This window comes from Ursus arctos, unplaced genomic scaffold (genome assembly GCF_023065955.2).
Source record: "Ursus arctos isolate Adak ecotype North America unplaced genomic scaffold, UrsArc2.0 scaffold_11, whole genome shotgun sequence".
Lineage (NCBI taxonomy): Eukaryota > Metazoa > Chordata > Mammalia > Carnivora > Ursidae > Ursus > Ursus arctos.
The window spans coordinates 58846767-58870676 of NW_026622775.1; the positions used below are offsets into that span (position 1 = coordinate 58846767).

Sequence of the window (23910 nt, forward strand, 5' to 3'; positions counted from 1 at the left end):
ACATTCCTCCCTCATCCTTAAGGCCCTCGTTACACACAAAAAAAGTAAGGAAATTATACCCCAAAAGTAATTTTTTAAAGACAAATTATACAAATGAATTTATCAGTAGTGATTCAACCAGTCTTTTCAAAATTCTAATTAAGTAATGAATTAATACTTGAAAGAACAAAACTGTTAGAAAAAATATTATGTTTTAATCTGTAATATCGTTTTATTCAACAATTGAATTCTAGCTGAAAATAATTATATTTTAGCTGTAATTGTTCTGTAAATGTTGAGTCATGGGCCAACTAAAAATTTCTAGTTACATAATTGAAAATTATGTGGTTCATCTCTGCGTTGATTGACTTGGCTTGATTGCGTCCTGAGGGAAATTGTGCCATTTCATTTTCTGATCAAATTCACATTGCAGCCCACATGTCCTGAATTCTCACTGCAGCCACTAAAATGAATGGAAATTGAGAGCCAATTTATTTTCTGAGGCCAAATTGAAGAATTCCTTTAGACTTCTGGACGTAAGTTTTTAATTGTTAGTAAATTTTAAAAATAAATTTTTACGTTTATAATTCAATGCGATGGGTTTTTATTATCAGACCCCCCCAAAAGGGACATGAGATGCACTAAAATTCGAAATAACAAAATGCAAGAAAGTAGGCAAAAATTTATGGAAGAAGTTTATTAAAACTCCACCATATTTTTCACATATGGGGAAAAGAGTCAACATGTGAAATGGAGAACAATAGGGGGAGGGGCAACGCCTCCGAATGCAGTGGGAATCACAGGGTAAGGCACAAAGCATTAAGAACTTCATCCTGGTTTAGCAAAAACAACCAACTGGACACTTTGAAAAAATGCATTTGCAAATGAAAACACGATTTTTTTCATGAGTGCCAAATAAAGAATGGTTCTAGTATACTTTTATATTATAGCTCCATAAATTTAAAGTCAGCAAATTTTGGAACACAAAAATTGATGTAGAACAGTAAACTAGTCTACCGTAGGTAAAAAGGAATCATATTTATTACCTGATTCAGTGGCCTTAGCAGGAAACAGAAGACTGATTTCCATTAAGCATTCAAAAGTTATATTTTTGTAACCTGAAGAATAAAGAATATTCAATAGGAATATGTTGCTTCATGCTTATGTAAATTTTAAAAGGTGTCCCAAGGATGACGGGTATTTGTTAATAGCAAAACTTAAGACCTGATTTGTGATATTCTGAGTAATACCCATAAAGTACATTAAGATGCTAAAAGTTAAATGGACAAAGAACCACATTAGAACATGTCTACAGTATCTAAACATTCCAGGGGAACAAAACCGGTAAGAATATTTTGGAAGAAATCAAGGAATGTGAAGATAAACAAATGAGAGATTGTGAGAAATAGGACCAGTGAGGAGAGTTTCAAGTGTTTAGCATTATATTTAAAATAGAAAACAAAGGGGCGCCTGGGTGGCTCAGCTCGTTAAGAGCCTGCCTTCTGCTCAGATCATGATCCCAGGGTCGTGGGATCCAGCCGTCATTGGGCTCCCTGCTCAGCAGGGAGCCTGCGTCTCCCTCTCCCTCTAACTGCAACTCCCTCTGCTTCTGCTCTTTCTCGCTCTCTCTGTCAAGTAAATAAATAACATCGTAAAATAAAATAAAATGGAAAACAGAGTATAAGAACATGCTGAAAATAATGAACTTCCCTTCCTCATTTCCTCTGAGGAGAAAATAATGTGACACATTAAAATCTTTATCTTTAAAATGTGAGGAACACAGTCAACTTTCTTCTCTTGACCTCAGTGCAACATTGCACATAGTTAACTCATATTCGTGTGGTGGGTATGAATTTTCTTCCACAAACTCAGTTGAGCATAATAGATCACGATGTTACATTTTCTTCAGAACCATGTAACTCCCACTCAGTCTCCTTCACAAAACTAGTAGGAGATTCATTCTCTCTTCTCGTGGAAGTTCCCCTGTTTTCAGGGAGGGCAATGGTACTAGAATCTTATTCAAGTCAAATTATCAGAGTAGTCCTTCTGATCGTAATTGTCAGTTTACAGGGTTGCCACCAAGACCCCTGCTGCCCAAGCCACTTGGTTCCTTCAAATCAGCAGTTCTTTTCATTTAATGCAAAATAAAGTTTGTCAAGGCTGAGTCCCGGTCCGTGGGCTATAGCTTCCCTTTGTGCTCCACACAGGAGACCTTGCCATCTCCTAGGACACTCACCATGTAGCAGGGTGCCTCTGTCACCCCAGGACCTGACAGCTTCTGGCTCTTTGTTTTCTCTCTGGGACATCTTGCATGATCTCTTCAGGCTGCTTAGACTCCCTTAAAAATAGAAGAAGCTCTTATCTTTTAACAGCTTCATCTTTCCAAGCCACAAAAATCACTGAGGCTGCTGTCCTGGCTTGCTCTGTGTCTGAAATGAGAAGGTTTGTGGTGATTAAAGGGGAAGAACAAATACTGATTTATTTATCAATAAGTTCTTGTGTTACACTGACACTGCCTATACATGCTGCCGGTGGGAGTTTTTAGCACCCACTCTGTGTGGGTCCTACACTAGGTACTCTGCATACATCCTCCCCTCACACTCTGGCTTCAGCAGGACTGGCCTTCTTCCATTTCTTGTTACTACACTCCTTTCTACCACAGGGCCTTTGTACACCATTTTCCTTAGTGTCAAATCCATCCTTTAGTGCCCCCCTTTCTTTCCATTTCTTTTTTTAAATCATTTACCCTGTGGAACTTTTCAACAATTCCTCTCCAAATATTGTCACATGACATGTCCCTAGCACGTTTTATCTGTAGACTAGCCTATACTAATATTTTATGATAGATCTGTAATTTCTCAGTAGGATTGCTATTCTTCTCTAACTCCTATTTTATCAGTCCCTAAATCATTGGGCTTGGACTGGAATGGAATGTGAGCTAAAGCTTCTGGTTAGGACACAGCTTAATGGAACTTTTAACTTCCAGGAGTGAAAAAGTAAATAAATGTGTACACTTTTACTCATTATAGCAAACCAGGATATATAATTCCAGAAATTTATCCTAAGATATATTTACACGCATGTGTCAACGATGTATGTACAAAGTTACTCATTGTAGAAATTTTGAAAGAGCAAAATTTTGAAAATAACCTAAATGTTCACCAAATTTTATATATATATATATATATATATATATATATATATATATATATATATATATAAATGCACAATGTAGTGATGGGCAGATGCTTAAAAAATAGAATAAGGATGGCATGATCATTAAAAAATACTAGTTAGTTTTTAATAATTAGGTTAATTTTTAAAATTAAGAAAAGAACACTGTATGTAGCATACAATCATTTGTAAAGAAAATGGAGAAAAAAAAACAGATATAGCTGTTTCTCCTTAGATAAGCATAAAATACCTCTGAAAGGGCATCCAAGAAATAACAGTGGTTGTTCGTGATGAGAAAAATAAAGTGACAATGGATAGATGTAGGAGCAAGAATGTTTATAAAAAATATTTTTTAATGTTTTAAAATAAAAATTAATGGATAGATCTTCAGACTTCCACAGCTAGACAAGATGGAGTAGTATGGGCTAGAATTACTCACCCACCTGAAAAGATGTAAAATATATGAAACAGTAATTTTCAAGACACTCAATGTCCAGCAATGAAGTACGATGATCCTTGAGAGATGGGAAACAATAAAGTGAATCCTACCATCACCCCTGCTTCTTGACTTGAGAGTTTCTGGGTTGTGGTATGAGGAAGGGGAACCCAGGTGGGGCTCAGTGTGAGTTGATATGGAGCTGAGAATTTGGGGAAAATGAGGCAGCTAGAATATCGAGGCAGGACACCATGAGAAGAGAGCTACAGATCTGTACCTCTTGAGTATTCAGCAAAGTAATGGTAGGAGCATGTGTGTCAAGTAATGACCCAAGACTGGGGAAAATAAACAAACATTCAAAAGAATTAGAAATAACAGTACCCAGAATAAACAAAAGTCTGGTAATAGTGTCTCTTCCCACCAGCTAAACTGACCAACCTGGTGATTTGTACGACATTCAGTAGAGCACACAAAAGGTCTATATTAAGAGTAGTGAATGATTCACCCCAGATTATGCACTACTCCAGTCCTGCCTAATAAATTGTAAGAAAAAATCCCAACAAAGTCACAAACTATTTCCAGAACAAAATATTTAAAAGAATACCAAAATATCCAGCACCCCAAAATGTAAAAGTTCTAGAACCTGATGAAAAAAATTACCAGGCATGCAAAGAAGTACCTGTATATGGCCCATAATAAGTAGATAATTCAGTCAATGGAAACTAAGACCTAAGAGTCAACAGATAAGACTTTCAGACATTATAACAGTGTTCTCCATGCTCAGAAAGTTAAGCAGAAGGATGCCTGGATGGCTCAGTCGGTTAAGTATCTGCCTTTGGCTCAGGTCATGATCCCAGGGTCCTGGGATTGAGCTCTGAATTGGTCTCCTTACTCAGTGGGGAGTCTGCTTCTCCATCTCCCTCTGCCTGACACTCTCCCTGCTTGTGCATGCTCTCTTTCTCTCTGTCAAATAAATAAAATCTTAAAAAAAAAAAAAAAAGAAGAAGAAAGTTAAACAGAGACATGTAAGATATAAAAAGAGCAGGGGCGTCTGGGTAGCGCAGTCGTTAGGCGTCTGGCCTTCGGCTCAGGGCGTGATCCCGGCGTTCCGGGATCGAGCTCCACATCAGGCTCCTCCGCTGGGAGCCTGCTTCTTCCTCTCCCACTCCCCCTGCTGGTGTTCCCTCTCTCGCTGGCTGTCTCTCTATCACAGAAATAAATAAAATCTTTAAAAATAAATAAATAAAAATAAAAATAGCAAAAAAAAGTCATAAAGGTGAAAAAAGTGTAAGATTAAAACTGTTTTAGATGGGATTATCAGCAGATTAGAAATTATAAAAAAAAAGATTAGTAAACTGGAAGATACAGCATCCAAAATTAAACACAAAAAGAGAAGTTATGGAAATGATCAAAGTGTATAATTGGAACCTCTGAAAAATATGAACAAAAGGTAGGAACAAAAAGAATACTGGAAGAGGGGCTCCTAGGTGGCTCAGTGGGTTAAGCGTCTGCCTTCAGCTCAGATCATGGTCCTAGGGACCTGGGATTGAGCCCTGCATCAGGCTCCCTGCTCGGTGAGGAGCCTGCTTCTCCCTCTCCTTCTCCCTCTGCCTCCCCCTACTTGTGCTCTCTCTCTTTGTCAAACAAATAAATTATCTATTTTAAAAAAGAATACTGGAAGAAATAATGTCCAAGAAATGTCCAAATTTCATGAAAACTGTATATACAGATCCAAGAAACTCAAGTAATCCCAAGCACAAGTATACCAAGAAAACTACATAACATGTGTCACATCTTATATAATCGCTCAAATCCAATGACATAAAGAAGATCTTAAGAAGCGAGAGTGGGGGAGAAAACTCAGTATGTACAGAAAAGCAAAGATAGAAATAACACATTTTTTATGGAAAACAATGCCAATGAAAAAGTAAGCAACATCTTCAGAAGATGGAAAGAAAAAAGCTGTTAACCTAGTATTCGGTAGCCAACAAAAGTGTCTTTAAAAATGTAGATGACAAGATGACCACATCTTTAAAAATGTAGAGAAATATAAAAGATCAAACTCCCCCAACCAGAAATGTTAAAGGAAGTACTTTAGGCAGAAAGATGGAAGGGTGGAAACCTGGGTCTATAAAAAAGAATTAAGGAAACAAAAATGGTGTTCATAATATAATTTCATCTATATGAAATTTTATTTTTAAATCTTTTTAAAGGATAATTGACTGATTAAACAAAAATAATAACAATATAATGTGGGATTTATAACACATGGAACCATAAAGTGTATGACAACAAAGTACAAAGGTTGGGGGGAAAGAAATGAAAGCATTCTATCAAAAAGTTTTTATAATATATGTGCAGTAGTACAATATACCGGAAGGTAAACTGTGATCAACAATAAACATGTATGATATAAATCCTAAAACAACCATTTAAATAAAAAGCAAGAAGTCTTTGTTAAGTCAAAAAGGACACTAAATGGAATCATGAAAAATATTCAATGAATGAAAAGATGGAAAAGGAAATAATAAACAGGACAAATAGGGGGGCGCCTGGGTGGCTCAGTTGGTTAAGCGTCTCCCTTCGGCTCAGGTCATGATTTCATGGTCCTGGGATCGAGCTTCGCATCAGGCCCCCTGCTCAGTGGGGAGTCTGCTTCTCCCTCTCCCCTTGTCCCTCCCACCTCATGCTCTCTCTCTCTCAAATAAATAAATAAAATCTTTTTAAAAAAATAAAGAAATGGGACAAATAAAAAAGAGATGATTGATCAACCACATGAATAATCATATTTAAAGTAAGTGATCGAAATAATCCAATTAAAAGGCAGAGATTAGAAAATAGCAAGGTGCAAGTATATGCTGCCAACAAGAAAACTACTTTAAAGACACAAATAGTTTTTAAAATAAAGCAAAAAGATGTAAAAGTTATATATTAGAGTTTAAATAGTACAAATCCGAAGAAAGCTGAGGCGGTAAAACAAAGAATATTACCAGAGATGATAAAAGTCACTTCATAACAGGAATCAGGTTAATTCATCAAGAGCACATAAAAATCCTAGACATTTATGCACTTAGCAGAGCTACAAAATACATGAAGTGAAAACTGATAGAACAGCACACAGAAATAAACAATTTCAGAATTACGGTCATAGATTACAATATCCCTCTCTCGAATTAATAGAACAAGGAAACAGAAAATCAATAAGAATATAGAGGACTTGAATACCACTATCAACCAACTTTACCTAATAAATATTTATAGACCACTCCACTCCACAGCAACAGAATACACATTTTTGTCAAATGTGCATGGAACATTTACCAAGATAGGCCAGATTCTGAGCCATTAAAAAGTCATACTAAATTTGAAAGGATTCAAGTCTGACGAAGTATATTATCTGAACACAATGGAATTAAATTAGAATCAATAACCAAAAAAAATCTCTAAAAAATCCCTAAGTAGGGGTGCCTGTGTGGCTCAGTCAGTTAAGCATCTGCCTTCAGCTCAGTCATGATCTGAGGGTCCTGAGATCAAGCCCCACATCTGGCTCCCTGCTCAGTGGAGAGCCTGCTTCTCCCTCTCCCTCTGCTGCTCCTCTTCCTTGTGCTCTCTCTGTCAAATAAATACATAAAATCTTAAAAAAAAAAAAAAGCTTTAAAAAATAAATAAAAATAATTTAAAAATCCCTAAATATTTGGAAACTAAATTAGACATGTCTATACATTTAATGGATTAAAGAAAGAAAACAAAACGGAAGTTAGGAAGTATTTGGACCGTGATGAAAATGAGAGCACTGCATATCATTTTTTTTGTGGAATTCTGCTTAGAGAAGATTTATAGTACTAAAATCCTATATTAGAAAAAAAGAAAACTCTCAAATCAATGATCTTAGCTTTTACCTTAAGTAATGAGAAAAAGAAGAGCTAATTAAACACAAAGTACGTAGAAGATTGAAACAATAAAAACTAAAGAGAAATCAATGAACTATAAGTGAAAAGAACAGAGAAAAATCAATGAAACCAAAAGCTAGTTCTTTCAGCAGATCAATAAAATTGGGAAACCTCTAGTCGGATTGACAAGGAAAATGAGAGAAGTGACACAAATATGCTCAACGTCATTAATCGTCATAGTAAAGCAAAATAAAACCACTCGGAGATGCCGTTATATCCCTCTCATAATGACTCAAAAGACTGCCTGTATCAAGTATTGGTGAGAACGTGTAGCTGCTGGAACTCAAACACTACTGTTGGGAACATAAAACGGCACAACCGCTTTGGGAAAGAGTTTGACCGTTTCTTTGAAAGGTAAGCGTATTCTCGCCATATGATCGAGTCATTCCACTCCTGGGCTTTTCCTCGAGAGAGAAATGAAAGCATATGTCCACACAAAGACGAGGAACCTAAATTCATAGCAGCTTTGTTTGTAACAGCTCAACACGGGACACAACCCAAATGTCCATCAGCAAGTGAGTGGATAATCAAACTGCTGTATGATCATTCAAATGGAATACTACTCAGCAAGCAAAAAGGGTGAGCTATTAATACATGCTAAACATAGATGAAACTAAAAATAATTGTACTGAATTAAAGAAGCCAGACCTGGAAAAAGAAAACAAATTATATGATTACATTTATATAAAATTCTGGAAACTACAAGCTAATATACAGTAACAGATGGCAGATTAGTGGTTGCCTAGACAAAGGGAATGAGGTCAGAAGAGAGGGATTATGAGAAAATTTGGGGGGATGGCAAATATGTTCATAGTCTTGAATATGGTGATGCCTGCACATGGGTATACATACATAAGTCAAGACTCACCAAATTGTATACTTAAAATACATGCAATCCCTTGTATGTTAACTGTTTTAAGTTGTTTAAAAGATTAATGGACATCAAAAACTAAGGATGTACTGTATGGTGACTAACATAACATAATAAAAAATTATTATTAAAAAAAGATTAGTGGACAAACATGAGTAAATACGTACATAAATGAAAAGTTGGTTTCTTACCAGTCATTCACACTAACCAAGACAGGAAACATTAATTTATGTGGAGCTTGGTAAAAACATCAATGAAGACAAAAAGGATCCATTTGAATTCATTTTATTATGTTCCACATTAACCTAGAATACACTACATGGTTTGTTTCATAAACTCATTAAGAAAATAAGATACTGTGTTTCCAACAAATTATATGCAATACATACATGCAAACAAAAAATCAATATAGGTCTTTCTTTTGCTGCTATCTGTAATTCTAGATTTATGATAATTCTAGTTTTGAGATTTATTCTGCACAGCATAAATTTTTTTTTAAAGATTTTATTTATTTATTTAACAGAGACAGCCAGCGAGAGAGGGAACACAAGCAGGGGGAGTGGGAGAGGGAGAAGCAGGCTCATAGCGGAGGAGCCTGATGTGGGGCTCGATCCCATAATGCCAGGATCACGCCCTGAGCTGAAGGCAGACGCTTAAAGACTGCGCCACCCAGGCGCCCCATGCACAGCATAAATTTTGATGCAGTTTGGCCTCAGATTTTCCATGATCAAATGAGAGTACATTTGTATGACTTAAGATCTTTCCATTTGTGGTTCAGTTTGAACAGGATTGAGAAGCTCTGATCACTTACTCTCAAGCCCTGAGGACACAGAGGTTATACTGTGGTAGTGCGTTCATGAGGGAGCTGCACCCAGTACATGTTACAGTCCTAATTTGTTCCAGCTACAGTTGTAATTCTGCTCTGAAATTCAGTGCGTGGAAAGTGGAAAAAGATTAGGCTGCTGGAGAAGGGGATAAAGTAGGTTACATCTGATTCTAGAGTTTTTATTTCAAACAAAATAAAAAAATGCATGAGATTCTTCAGGTTATTTTTTTAAATCCTGCTCACTTTCCTAGGTGGAATAATTATCCCCTTTCCTGCCTTGTAATCTTTCCAACTACACGGAGTCCTACGCGTTAAAAAATACTCTTCAACTGAAGTAATTAGGCCAAATACCATTTTAACATACAAAGTCTTTGAAATATATAGCACACAAAGAAATTCAGGTTTATGTTGTTCAAGTGCCTCATAAAACATTACCAAGAGCCAGTCTTCAGTTGGTCTATAAACTGGCGTGTCTAATATGCTTACAGATATTTGAAAATGTGTATCTTCAAGACTTAAACGCCTTGTACTCTTATTTATAAATATCCTTTGTCTCAAAAAATTTTCAAAATGATCACAAAACTATATTGGAAATGTGTGTGTTTGTAGATTTCTTTGTCTGCGTAAGGGCATTTTCTAATTGTTTTATATCTACATTTAGGTATTCATCTCTCTTTAACCCCCAAACACTGAAACAGAAACAATGTTGTGGTAAAGAGGGGGGGACTTTGAAACCAGAGGACCTGGTCCAGCCCCAGGACCACCACTAGCTCCAGCCTACTGGTCCTTACCTCTCTCTGCCTGTTTCTTCAAACAGTACATAGGAATGGTATTCACAGGGTTGTAGTGAGGATGAATCAAAAGAATTGAGTAAAACTTTTAGCCAAGAGCCCAGCACATATTGAGTACTCAAAAAAATTAGAGCTACCTTTAAACTATAAAAATTCTAGGACAGGGCCCAGTGATTATAAATTATCTCATTACATAGCAACGGAACTACAGTGTGTCCTGACAGGAATGGAATGCTTGAAAATGATTTGACCAAAAGGAAGATTTCGTAGAAAGGCAGAGAAAGCCTAAAAAGAATAATATAATTACAATGAGAAGGCCTAGTTTAAAGCCCACCTTTGGCGTTGTAATTTAAATAACCAATTCTGGTTGGTTATTTTATTCGATTGATCATCTCATAGTCTGTAACGTGGACATGACCTGTCAGTGGGAAAGTCTTGGTGAATCTGTACTGAGAGATGAAATCAAAGATATTGTCTATAAGAGTGTTCTCTTTTTTTTTTTTTAAAGATTTTATTTATTTATTTGACAGAGATAGAGACAGCCAGCGAGAGAGGGAACACAAGCAGGGGGAGTGGGAGAGGAAGAAACAGTCTCATAGCGGAGGAGCCTGATGTGGGGCTCGATCCCAGAACGCCGGGATCACGCCGTGAGCCAAAGGCAGACGCTTAACCGCTGTGCCACCCAGGCGCCCCTATAAGAGTGTTTTCTATACTTTCATTTGACTGATAGCACAAGATTCCTTTCACGTAAGAAGAAGTCATAAAATTGAGTGATATCTCTCAAGATATCAGTCGTTCACAGTCACGTATTTCTCTCTAATGATAAACATATGGAGCAAATGGGGCTCTACAGGGCATTAATTGCACCAGAAACTGAAGTGTGAAGTGAAAAGCTCATGAGGATTGCAAGAGCAGCTAGAGACCCAATGAAAACCTATATCCACTTACAGAAAACCGGTGCTGAAAAGCGTCCTACAGTTGACCACTGAAACATACACTGAAGTTTGCTTTTATTTTCTTCCAAGCAGATGTTCATAGTCCTGTATTTTGTCCCTTTCACAGGTCTCCTGTTATGGCTGGAGGTCTCTTCGCTGTGGATCGAAAATGGTTTTGGGAGTTGGGTGGCTATGATCCAGGTTTAGAAATCTGGGGAGGAGAACAATACGAAATCTCTTTTAAGGTAAGTTACCAAGACCCTCTTCACACAATGTATATATAATTTTGAAGAGTCCCATAGAATTGTCATCATTCTGTTTCGTGACAGATGTGTTGTAAGATGATGGCAAAGATAGACATGTTACCTTTCCAAGTCCGTTTTTGGATGAGAAAAGCTGCTTCCTTCTGATGTTTCGGGGACATGTAGCCATGCCACAAAAGAAATGCGTGAAAGGAATAATTCAAAACCTCATTTGCAGGCAGAAAACTTGGTGTGCCAACAGACCTGGGGTTCCACTGACAAAGCTTTTCTTCCACAGCGCTTACAACATACAGAGAAAAGAATTAAGACAAAAGAAATTGGGCTACTAGAGTTTCTGCCCTTTGTATTTATTTTTGAAATAATGTTCATATTTTTATCATAACCAGTTATTCCAAAATTTCAGTAACGGAAGAGTAATTTAAAGTATGAATAACAAATTCAGGCTATTTTTCATATGATTCCATAATATGTGAATTTTTTACTTTTTCTCTGAAATGGCCCAGGTCTCTACTTCTTTGGTCATAAATACTCAGCAAAATTATATACTTTATTATATATATTTATTATATATATATACTTTATTATACACACATATGATAGAATTCAAATTTTAGGGTTTATGAATGAAAGGAATTCACCACAACATGTGAAGACCCGACAAGCAAAGAAAAATAAACTGTGTGAAAGGTGGTACTGCGAGCCTCCAAGATGGGTATTTTTTTTGAAAAAGTCTCATAAAGGAAAAGAAATTCATTCTCTTTTTTTCTTTATCATTGTCATTATTTATACAGAAGGTAGATTGATTTTGTAAGGTTTATCATACAGAAATCTCTTACTAAATAAATCATTTTTTCCTAATTACTTCCATTATAAAATCAAACCAATTCTTGCTGAAGAAAAAGAAAAAGTATCCCGAATACGGTAAAATCAAACTTAAGAATCCAGCTAAACTCTTTGAATTTACGCATAGAAAGAAAATGATAAAACTGATCTTCATAAAACTGTAACCTCTATATTCAATATATCGACAAAAATGTTATGTTGTCCTCACAGTGTCAAAAAATAAATATCTTTAAGGAGAAACTCAGGAGGCATGATGGCAGGTTTCAGGCCATCTAGAAGTTTCCATCTCACTCTGCTGGCAGTAGTCCTTGAAATACCGTTTAGTAAATTCGTGCTTTTTTCACCATCATTCAAACACATCTAATGTCACATCTGCTTTTTTTTTTAAAGATTTTATTTATTTATGTGACAGGGAGAGAGAGAGAGCGCGAGAGCACAAGCAGGGGGAGCAGCAGGCAGAGGGAGGGGGAGAAGCAGGCTCCCCGCTGAGCAGGGAGCCGACTTGGGACTCCATGCCAGGACCCCAGGATCATGACCCAAGCCAAAGGCAGATGCTTAACCGTCTGAGCCACCCAGGAGCTGTCTAAAGTACTCTTTAAAAGCCTTTTTGTGGATATGTGGTTTTAAATCCTTAAATTTACCAATTTCGTTTGTTTCTCTGTGATAGTGATAGTTTCACGCTTACCACAATGTATATGACAGAAGGTAGCTTAATAGTGACGATGACAAAACTACATTCACTAACTGGTATGAGCCAGACGCTGAACTAAATGCTTTATACACATTATCCAATTTAAAGTCAGCACTCTAAGACGTAGGTGTTATTCCATTTTACAAATGAAACTGAGACTGACCGTTTTAAAGATTCTACATTAAACATTGTTTTAAACATTCAAGATTATGTAAATTACCTAGTGCTGCTTTGGGATTAAAATGCTCCATTTCTGCTTAACTACAGAGAATACAGAACCAGTACTAGAGTTCATTGTGAACCCTTTGATCTCGATGTAATTTTTCCTCTCATTGAAAAGGCGAGTATCTTCCTTACAGCCAATAGCATGACGGCAAACTTACTGCTGACCCGGACAAGATAACACTGATGATCAGACATGGCTCAAAGCTAGGTGCGAAGTTTGCAATAATCCGGATCTTCAACTGCAGAAACAACATTACGTTTGACCCCAGCATTAAGGGGAAAAAAGGCATTGCTGTATCTGCAATATCTTCATAATTCAAGAAGTACTTTTTATTCTTCACTGCTCAAGATTTCTTTTCCTTAAATACTGTTAGTTCAGATTCTTTAAGTTTACAATGTTTTAAAGAACCTATTTATTAAGCAGGAAATACCTGGCTTTGAATAATGAGCTGGATGATGGATAAAATTTCTACGGAAAGTCTAGAGGACTTGCCCAGCATACATTTGCATTCTAAATCACAAAAGCATTTCTTAAACAAACATAGACACGCATCTCTCATTTCGGTGTCACTTGTACCTATCACACCTCTTTTGGGTGACCTGAGATTTTATTACCCCATTGCCTATTTTTCAGTTATCTGTCATTCTGAAGGATATAATTGGAATACAGCCCTGTCGTCTTTGTCTAGAAACCATGGCAACAGCGCTGGAAGATCAGGACTAAATTGCCCCAGGTTGTTTGGTTGGAATGACAGACTCTTTGGCGACAGCTATTTCTTACAGGGTCCCATTTCAGACGTGTCCCTTCATTCTTCTTGCTATTGTGTGCTGACCTTGGGGTTCCTGTCCTCCCTATTAGTATTTGTAACATGAAGGGGACAAACTTAAACAGGCTTTGGTAGAATTTGCATTGAAGCAACAAGAATTTTCTCCGTGTGAAAAGGATCAAAAGAATTGTACACAACAAGTTCTGTGAAATGGTATTAAAAATAAAAGCAAAATCAAACATCTGCACCCTGGGACATATTCCATAAATTATGATTAATTTTGCAGGGCAAAGCACTGTAAGATATACACTGGCCGGCACTTGAGATTCGGGAAATATGTACGGATAACTAAGAGTTTACAAGTCGATTTCACATCGTAATATAGAAATTGTTTTAAGTGTTGAACTTACTAGCCCTGATTCAAAAGATTTCTACCTATGGTCATTATCAGGCATTGTTCCTTGCTATTTACTCTTTAATCAAAGAATCATTTTACCACAATTTATGACAAGGTTCCATTGCTAAATAAATTATTTCTAGAAAATTCTGCTTTACATTAAAGGCTTACTTTTTGGACATTTTTTTGGTTAAGAGTGCTCCTCAATTTTCTTTCTGTGCAAATCTCTTTCCTTTTTCTAACATCTGATTAGATGAGTAGATTTCGTGCCATAACATAAAAGCCAACACAAGTGTAATTTTCAGGAGGCAGTTGAGGAAAAGAGCTCTCTAGAGAAATGATCTGTGTGCCCAGTCTTCAGTCTCTTTCAGTATGATTCTGAACTCCTGCATGGCCCAGAATTATCCAGCTGTCTTTCAAATGTTGCTAGGTTAGCCAGCTGCTAGGGAGGAGAAAACAGCATTCAGTCAGTCGTTCAACAAGCTTTTATTGAACATCTAATTTATTCCAGGCTTGTTCCATGTACTCAATTTGGAATTGCACCTGGAAACAAAGAGGAACCCAAAACAGACTGCACGGTGTGGTGTAAAAGAGATAACCCACACCCTTAAATGTTGTCTACCGTTTAACTTATTGAAATAATATTAAACCATTATGAGTCTCTGACTTTTCCGAGTGCCTTTTTACACTCATTCCCCGAAAATAAAAGGCCAAATGTTAGCATTTTCAAAAAATTCTGTCCTTCAATTACAGAAAACTCTTTCCAGAAAATAAAAATGAGCAATACACACTAATTAGGCACCCACAAGAAATTTAGGAGGAAGCCCAGGGACTCCATCCCGTCACTTTCTCTGGCATGAGATATAAAGCTTAGACCCAGGTAGAAGAGCATTAAATTTGGTTTGGGCTGCCCTCTTTCACCCTTACGGGTGGACCATCAACATGGTCCCACGTTGACCCAGCATTTCTTGGGCCATCTGTAGTCAGGAAAGAGCCCTTGCTCACTAGCCTCAGCTGTGCAGAGACATGCCAGGTGAGATGACTGTGGCTACCCTATGTCCTAGAATGAATCTAACAAACCTGGGAGCCCCTAAGCCTACTTCAAAGCCACTCTTAAGGGGGTAACACACTGCACGATCACCTTTGTCCTGTGTTGCCATCCTTCCCACGTGTTGAGTTTAAGATTCAGACATTTGAGGATATTTTACATGTCATAACCTTTCAGCCCTTTTCAGTCATTAATTCATTCAACAGACATTTATGTATTAATTACAATTTGCCAACTCTGGGCTAAGCTCTTGAGATGCAAAGATAAATGTGAGAAGATTCTCACTTTGGTGGAGCTTACTTTCCAGTGGTAGCCTAGAGAATCAATTCACGGCAATTACTCATCGTTAGTATTGTTTAGAATATATTTTATTTCCATATCACAGTAATAATTCAGGAAATAAGCCTGTTCACTAGCCTCCCTTGCTATATTCTTTCTCCTCTTTCAACCTGTATCCACATTCATTTATTCCCCGAGTTGCTTTTTCTCCTCTCCTAAAAATTCAGTTCCTCCTAATTACCACACAAATCAAATGAATGTACTGAGCCATAAACCATGAGACTTTGCATCAATTATCTGCTTCACCTGAGTCTACACAGCAACCCCCAACTTAGTGTTTTCCTTTTCTTTCCAGGGATAGAAACTCATACTTCCATTTCTATTCCTATTTATTGCAGAGGTGTTAACTAACCAGTCAGATTTATTCCTGAGAAATTTGTTTATTCTCTCTACAACTATTAATCAGAAACCTTCACTGTGAGTCTATGTACCATGCAAGCTAGACTCTGCAGAAAAAGGCCAAAAGGAAGCCTAGTAGAAGTCCTTGGATCGAGTACAACTGAGATGAGTATTTCATCCATTAAAAATAAACATCAATTAAAGCAGGAAAACACAAAAATCTACATTAAAAATTCCCTCTAAAGTAATATATATAAATGTGCATTTATTCGCCACCCTTCTAACGCAAGAGAGGCCAAAGCTTTTCCTTCTGCATCCGGGTCCATAGATTGGAGTAAAAGTAGAGGTCCAAGAACCATACCCATACTGCATTTGCTGTGAGTTCCAGTTTGGTTTTCTTTCAGTGGAATGAGAACTTAAAGACATTTGGAAACTATCTTAATAGGGTAACAGAATCCTTTTAATTTCTTCTGTTTTTGCCCAATCTTTAATCGTTTCTCCGTCCATACCTAATTTGACAACAAATTTTTTAAATAACGACTCAGTCCTTCCAAACTCCTCAAATTCGTTTTGGCACGAACAATTCTTTCTGTTTTCATAACCATATTTCATCAGTTTAAGGGGTATTTAATTAAATTACATAATTACAATTTTTTTTAAAACTAGCATAATCACATTCAAGGTAAGCATGTAACTCCACTACTGGGAGTGGTAGGGTCCAGGTGTATTCAGCGTAACCTATAGTCAGTGCAGGTCCGCTATAGTATGAACACTGTTCAATACATTTGCAGAAAGCACAGAGTGATGGTTAATACATTGAACTGATTGAACGGAGATTCAGTCCTTGCTGTCAGAAACTTTCAATCGAATAAGAGAGAAGCTCATGCAGCAGAGGCAGGAGTGTTGCTACCTCTGCACAGAGGTAACTTGCTCACTTACTCAGTTCAGGTCTGAGGTGAGGCTCTTCTTTCTGGTCTTCACCCCCACCCGGTGCCCCACTGCTGTGACCTAAGGATGGCTGCCCAAAGAGGTTGAATGGCCAGTGTCTTACAGTGCTGAGTTCTTGCCCTCTGCACCCTGCTCCTACAGATTAGTGCCCTCTCCTGTTTTCTCGATGTCACTTGCGTTCCTTCCCTCAGACCCAGTCTTGCATAGTCTCTGTAAAGTGGGGGGAAAAAAATCAGTCTTAAAATAAGCTTCTGGGGTTTCTTTGAATCTTTGTTTCTACTTTGGTGTGGCTAGGAAAGCAAATGCTCCTGGAGTAAAAAAAGAAAATGGAAAACACATTGAGCATAACAAGACGAGTACTTCAAGTTATAATCCTGGCACACACAAATAAATATATACATTTTAAAGTAACTACAGTATGCCTGAGGTTTCAGTAGACAGCATCCTGGGGGTTTTGGGTTTTTTTTTTTTTTTTTTTAATCCGTCTGTAACTTGTAAAATCTCTACATGGAGTTACCAGTGTTCCAAAGTTCTGGGCATTCTGTTCTTCCTGTGGTGATAGTAACTATTACTCAGTCCCTTAACAAGAAAAAGTAATGAGTTAGCACTTAAAGGTCACTGAATTTAATTTCTTATGCTATTCAACACTAACGTAATGTAAAAATATAACTTCTATTTCATAATTGCAAAAATAGGCCATTGCCTAGTTAATATCAAAGCAAGAATTAGAATTCAGGTTGACTCTCAAAACCATTAACCTAATTTTTCTTAGCTAGAAAAATAGAAGACTTTATGGCATTGGTTAAAAAAAAAAGTGGTTACTGTCACTCTCTGAAACCACTTGAAAAAGGAAATGCTGTTTCTTCCTATCTGATTTTTATTAAATATGAGAGCTGACAACTCTTGTTATGATTTAATATAAAATTTAATTTTTTACTATGTTCAAAATGCAATGGTTATTCAATAAGAATTGAATATACACAATAGGGACTAATCATTGAGTATAAAACATTCAGTTCTTTACTCAAACAAGATAACAGCCATTAATTTGGAATTGTTACAGCTCAGTAAACCATACATTCTAGAGCTTAACCTCGTTACAGAGCTTCTCAAGCACACATGAATTTTATTTACTAGTGTTTAAATAATCAAAATTAATAACCCCACAAAATTAGCTAAATTTAAAGTTTCCCTACATGATACATGGCCATCAAAAAAAAATGTTTAAGTAAACTTAAACTTCAACAACTAAATGTTCTACAATTACAATAGATTTACAGCTTTAAAATAAAAAAGATCTTCTCTTCAAGATCACTGAAAAAAGAACAAGAAACAGAAACAAAATACTAATTTTATCCTTGACCAATTATCACATGTCTTACCCCCAACCACAATGTATGAAGAAGGTTATCATATGCAGTAAAAGTGTTTTAAATGATGATAAAACAAGAGAATGGGAAGACGGAATGACCACAGCTACAAATCTCACTTAAAGCCAGCAGATCTCAATTCCCCAAAGTAACTGGCACATCCTCACAGGGGAAACTGACAACACTTGTTTGAAACAATGGCAACAGGTGTGGTTGCTGGTGGCCAGGGCTTCCCTTGATTGAGTTTGGCACAGAAGAGAAGCACCAAATGGGAGGTCGGGGACAGTTCTAAAAGAGGTACCAGATAGACAAGCCATATTTGCAGGAAGCAGGCTGTTACTGAGGCAGAACGGAGGAAAGACCCCTGATACGACGAACAGTCTTGCAGCAGCCAGTTTCTGCTGGATGTGGACAAATACAGGCTAAACTAATTCACTCGCACACAAATTTTGTGTCATGCAGTGAATACCTATTCTAACTGGTAAGAATTCTTCCTATGCAAAGATGAATAATAATAATTTTTAAAGAAAACAGCACATAAAAGTACTACAAGGAAAAAAAGAAAGGACTAGGAAAAATGAAAAGAGGTCGCCAAAATAATGTTGCTATACACTGTTATAAAATTTTTGAAAATGCTGATGAAGTCATTGACTCTGCAAAACAATATTAAATGCTGAACTTTATGAGATTAGGCAAAACATCAGAAGGTAAGAGAAAGAGATGGGAAAAAAAAGTAGCAGCAGTCAGGATAAAAGAAAAAAGAAAAAGAAAACCATCACCAAAACGAAGGTCATACTGAAAGCAGCACAAAGGAGAAGAGGTAGGCTGAAAACATAGAGGGACAGGGAGGATAGCATTAAGAAAAAGGAACAAAATAAGATTAAGATCAACAACGGTAGAAAGTAATGGACTGAAATATATGGAAGATGTAGGAGCTCATCTTAGTGTTCATATTAGGAAAAAATTTTCAAATTAAAATACTGTAAATCAAAACCTAGGAGATATAGCTAAAGCAGGGATCAGAAGAAAAATTAGATTCTTAAGTTCTTGTATCAATATAAAAAGAGACAGGGGTGCCTGGGTGGCTCAGTCATTAAGCGTCTGCCTTCGGCCCAGGACGTGATCCCAGGGTCCTGGGATCAAGCCCCGCATTGGGCTCCCTGCTCTGCTGGGAGCCTGCTTCTCCCTCTCCCACTCCCCCTGCTTGTGTTCCCTCTCTTGCTGGCTGTCTCTCTCTCTGTGTCAAACAAATAAATAAAATCTTTACAAGAAAAAAAAATATGTATATATAAAGAAAGTAAAAATAAGCAAATTTAAACATCCAAATCCAGTTTGCAAATAAAAAATGAAATAAACCTAAGGAAATAAAGATGAAAGAGTAATAAACATAAAAACAGAAATTAATGATTTAGAAAACCAAAAACCGATAGTGCAAGAGCTAGTTCTTTATCACCAAAAATAAATAAATAATAAGAGACACAGAGACACAGATTAACTAGAAAAATGTCATTTAAAAAAAAACCCTGACCTTTAAAAAAGAAAGAAAATAATACACAAACTAAAACAATAATGGGAAAATGCACAAATTTAGAAAAAATTTAAATAATTCTAAGAGATTATTCAGCTCAAGTCTAGACAAATAAGGTTAAGATTGTGGGTGAAATGGATGATTTTTAATAAAATGTAAATGACAAAACTTATGTAGAAAAAGAAAAAAAAAATCTGACCTGACTATATTCCATTTCTCTTGCTACATAACAGACTACCACAAACTTAGTGGCTTTAAAACAACACAAAACTTTCTCACAGCGTGTGGGTTGGAAGTCCAGGATCCTTCAGTGGAGCCTCTTGCTAAGGACCTCACAAGGCTGAAATCAAATTTTCAGCCAGCTCCATCCTTATTCACAGGCTCAGCTAGGAAAAGATCTGTGTTCAGGTTTCCTCAGGTTGTTGGCAGAATCCATTTCTTTGTGGTTGTGGGACTGACCTTCCCACTGTGCTGGCTGTCATTTGGATACCATGTGGCCACCTCTGTGGCCCTCTCACAACATTGTAGTTTACTTCTTGAAGGCCACCAGTAGAAGTTCTCTCATATTTAAAATCTTCCTATCCCTTCCCTCAGTCCTTTTTAAGGACTCATGAGTTAGGGTAGACCCTCCCAGGATAATCTCCCTTTGATTAACTCAAGGCCAACGAAATTGGGACAATAATCGTATCTGCAAGATTCCTTCACCTTTTCACATGTCACTTAATTACAGATGATCACATCATGGTCACAGTTTCTCCCACACACAAAGGGAGATGAGATAAGGGCATGTACACTGTGGTGTGGGATTTTGGGGAAGACGGATTGTGCCTATCATGCGGCCTGATGACCGCAGAAGTAGACCAAATTGTCAAAGGGCTATCCCCTCTAAAAACTAAAGAACCAAATGCTCTCAGTTTCTCACAAGTCTTTGGAGAATATGTACTGCAATGTTTTCTGAAAACTGTTCTTTAATATTCAAAAAGAAAGAAATCTAATTGGTTATAAAACCATTATGTAATATTGATGCATGATATTGATAGCAAATTCTGACCAAGATAGCACAAAATGAGAGAAAAGTACACATACTTTACTTGTAAATTCCAACATTAAAAATTAATAATAAAAGATCATACTATAGGGGAGTTAAGACGGCGGAGGAGTAGGGGACCCCTTTTTCAGCCGGTCCCCTGAGTCGAGCTGGATAGGTAACAGACCATCCTGAACACCCACGGGATCAGCCTGAGACGCAGGAAGATACATCTAGATCTCTACAAATGAACATCTCCAGTGCTGAGTATTGAGGTATGAAGCGGGGAGCCGTGAAACCGCACACAGATATCGGAAGATAAACGGAAGGGGAGGGAGCTGCCGCATTCGGGCGCCACCTGCACGGGGGAGCGGGCGGGGCTCGCGGACAGCACCCGCGAGAGACAGACTGAGACCGTGAACAGGGAGCGCATGCCACCAGACAGAAACGGAGCTCCGGTGCACTCACTGTAACCAGACTGAGACCAGGAGTGAGCGCGTGGGGGCAGCTGGCAGCTGGCGGTGTTAGAAACACAAGGACAGAGACGCACCAGCCCTGGAAGTGAGGGCTGGGACGCCGGGTGTGGGGCGCACATCCCGGGATGCTGCAGGGTTGAGCAGCACCAACAGTAACGGAGTTAAAGTGGCCAGAACATCAGTGGAGAACGGTCTGCGATCCCTCTGTTCTGAGACAGAGGCCGAGATTCGGCCGCTGCTGCTCTGTCTCTCAGAAGAGGGACAGCAAACCGCCAGGGAAAGCCACCAGAGAACAAAAGCCTGGATATACCGGCTCACAGCGTGCCCATCCCCATCCCCCCTTGCAAGGGACACAGAGACTCTACCCAAACAGGGTTACTGGAGTATCGGTGCGGCAGGCCCCTCCCCCAGAAGGCAGGCTGAAAAATCAAGAAGCCCACATCTCTAAGATCCCTATAAAACAAGGGCGCACGGCCTGGTTCCCGGTCAATAATTTGGGCTCTGGACAACCCCGCAACCTCTCCTCATCAGAATGACGAGGAGAATTCCCCCCCCCAGCAAAGAAAAGACAATGAGTCTGTGGCCTCTGCCACAGAACTAATGGGTATGGATGTAATTAAATTATCAGAAATGGAATTCAGAGTAACAATGGTCACGATAATGTGTAGACTTGAAAAAAGTAATAACGAAAATGTTAATGAGAATATAGAATCTCTAAGGGTGGAAATGAGAGCGAATCTGGCAGAAATTAAAAATTCTATGAGCCAAATGCAGTCAAAACTAGAGGCTCTGACGGCCAGAGTGAATGAGGCAGAAGAACGAATCGGCGAATTGGAGGATGGGTTAGTAGAAGAGAAAGCTAGAATAGAATCTGGACTCAAACAATCCACGCTCAGGAATGTAGGTTACGGGAGATTACTGACTCAATGAAACATTCCAATGTCAGAATCATCGGCATCCCCGAGGGGGTGGAGAAAAACAGAGGTCTAGGAGAGATATTTGAACAAATTGTAGCCGAAAACTTCCCTAATCTAGCAAGGGAAACAAACATTCGTGTCCAAGAGGCAGAGAGGACCCCTCCCAAGCTCAACCATGAAAACCTACGCCACGTCATGTCATAGTGCAATTCGCAAATATTAGATCCAAGGATACAGTATTGAAAGTGGCCAGGGCAAAGAAATTTCTCACGTACCAAGGCAAAGTATCAGAACTATGTCAGACCTATCTACACAGACCTGGAATGAGAGAAAGGGTTGGAGGGAGCATTTTTAAAGTTCTTTCAGAGAAAAACATGCAGCCAAGGATCCTCTATCCAGCAAGGCTGTCATTCAGAATGGATGGAGAAATAAAGACCTTCCAGAATCACCACTCATTGACCAATTTTGTAACCACGAAACCAGCCCTACAGGAGATATTAAGGGGGGTTCTATAAAAGTAAAAAGGCCCCAAGAGTGATACAGAACAGAAAGTCACAATCTATAGAAACAAAGACTTTACTGGCAACATGGCATTATTAAAATCATATCTCTCAATAATCAGTCTCAATGTAAATGGCCTAAATGCTCCCATAAAACGTCACAGGGTTGCAGATTGGATAAAAAGACATGACCCGTCCATTTGCTGTCTACAAGAGACTCATTTTAAACCTAAAGATACATCCAGACTGAAAGTAAAGGGATGGAATACCGTCTTTCACGCCAACGGACCTCAAAAGAAAGCTGGGGTAGCAATTCTCATATCAGACAGATTGGATTTTAAACTAAAGACTATAGTTAGAGACACAAAAGGGCACTATATTATTCTTAAAGGATGTATCCAACAAGTGGATATGACAATTATAAATATATATGCCCCCAACAGGGGAGCAGCAAGATACACAAGCCAACTCTTAACCACAATAAAGAGACATATAGATAAAAATATGCTAATAGTAGGGGACCTCAACACTCCACTATCAGCAATAGACAGATCACCTAAGCAAGAAATCAGCAAAGAAACAAGAGCTTTGAATGCCATACTCGATGAGTTGGACCTCATAGATATATATAGAACACTACACCCCAGAACCAAAGAATACTCATTCCATTCTAATGCCCATTGAACATTCTCGAGAATAGACCATATTCTGGGTCACAAAACAGGTCTCAACCGATACCAAAAGACTGAAATTATTCCCTGCATATTCTCAGACCACAAGGCTCTGAAATTGAAACTCAACCACAAGGAAACATTTGGAAGAAACTCAAACACTAGGAGACTAAGAACCATCCTGCTCAGGAATGACTCGATAAACCAGGAAATCAAATATCAATTTAAACAATTTATGGAGACCAACGAGAATGAAAACACAATGGTCCAAAACCTATGGGATATGGCAAAGGCAGTCCTAAGGGGGAAATACATAGCCATCCAAGCCTCACTCAAAAGAATAGAAAAATCTAAAATGCAGTTTTTATATTCTCACTTCAAGAAGCTGGAACAGCCACAGAGGGACGGGCCTAACCCACGCACGAGGAAGCAGTTGACCAAGATTAGAGCAGAAATCAATGAATTAGGAGTACAGTAGAGCAGATCAACAGAACTAGAAGCTGGTTCTTTGAGAGAATCAATAAAATTGACAGACCACTGGCAAGACTTATCCAAAAGAATAGAGAAAGGACCCAAATTAATAAAATTCTGAATGAAAA

At 38.0% G+C, this 23910-nt stretch overlaps 1 protein-coding gene across 1 annotated transcript in view; it reads left to right on the forward strand.

Annotated features, from left to right (window-relative positions):
* The window catches only part of GALNTL6 (polypeptide N-acetylgalactosaminyltransferase like 6), a 1130868-nt gene that overhangs the window by 999590 nt on the left and 107368 nt on the right, over nt 1–23910 (forward strand). Inside the window, exon 8 of the mRNA XM_026518852.4 lies at nt 11090–11207. Coding sequence (XP_026374637.1) covers nt 11090–11207 — 118 coding nt within the window. The remainder of the gene's footprint in view (nt 1–11089; nt 11208–23910) is intronic.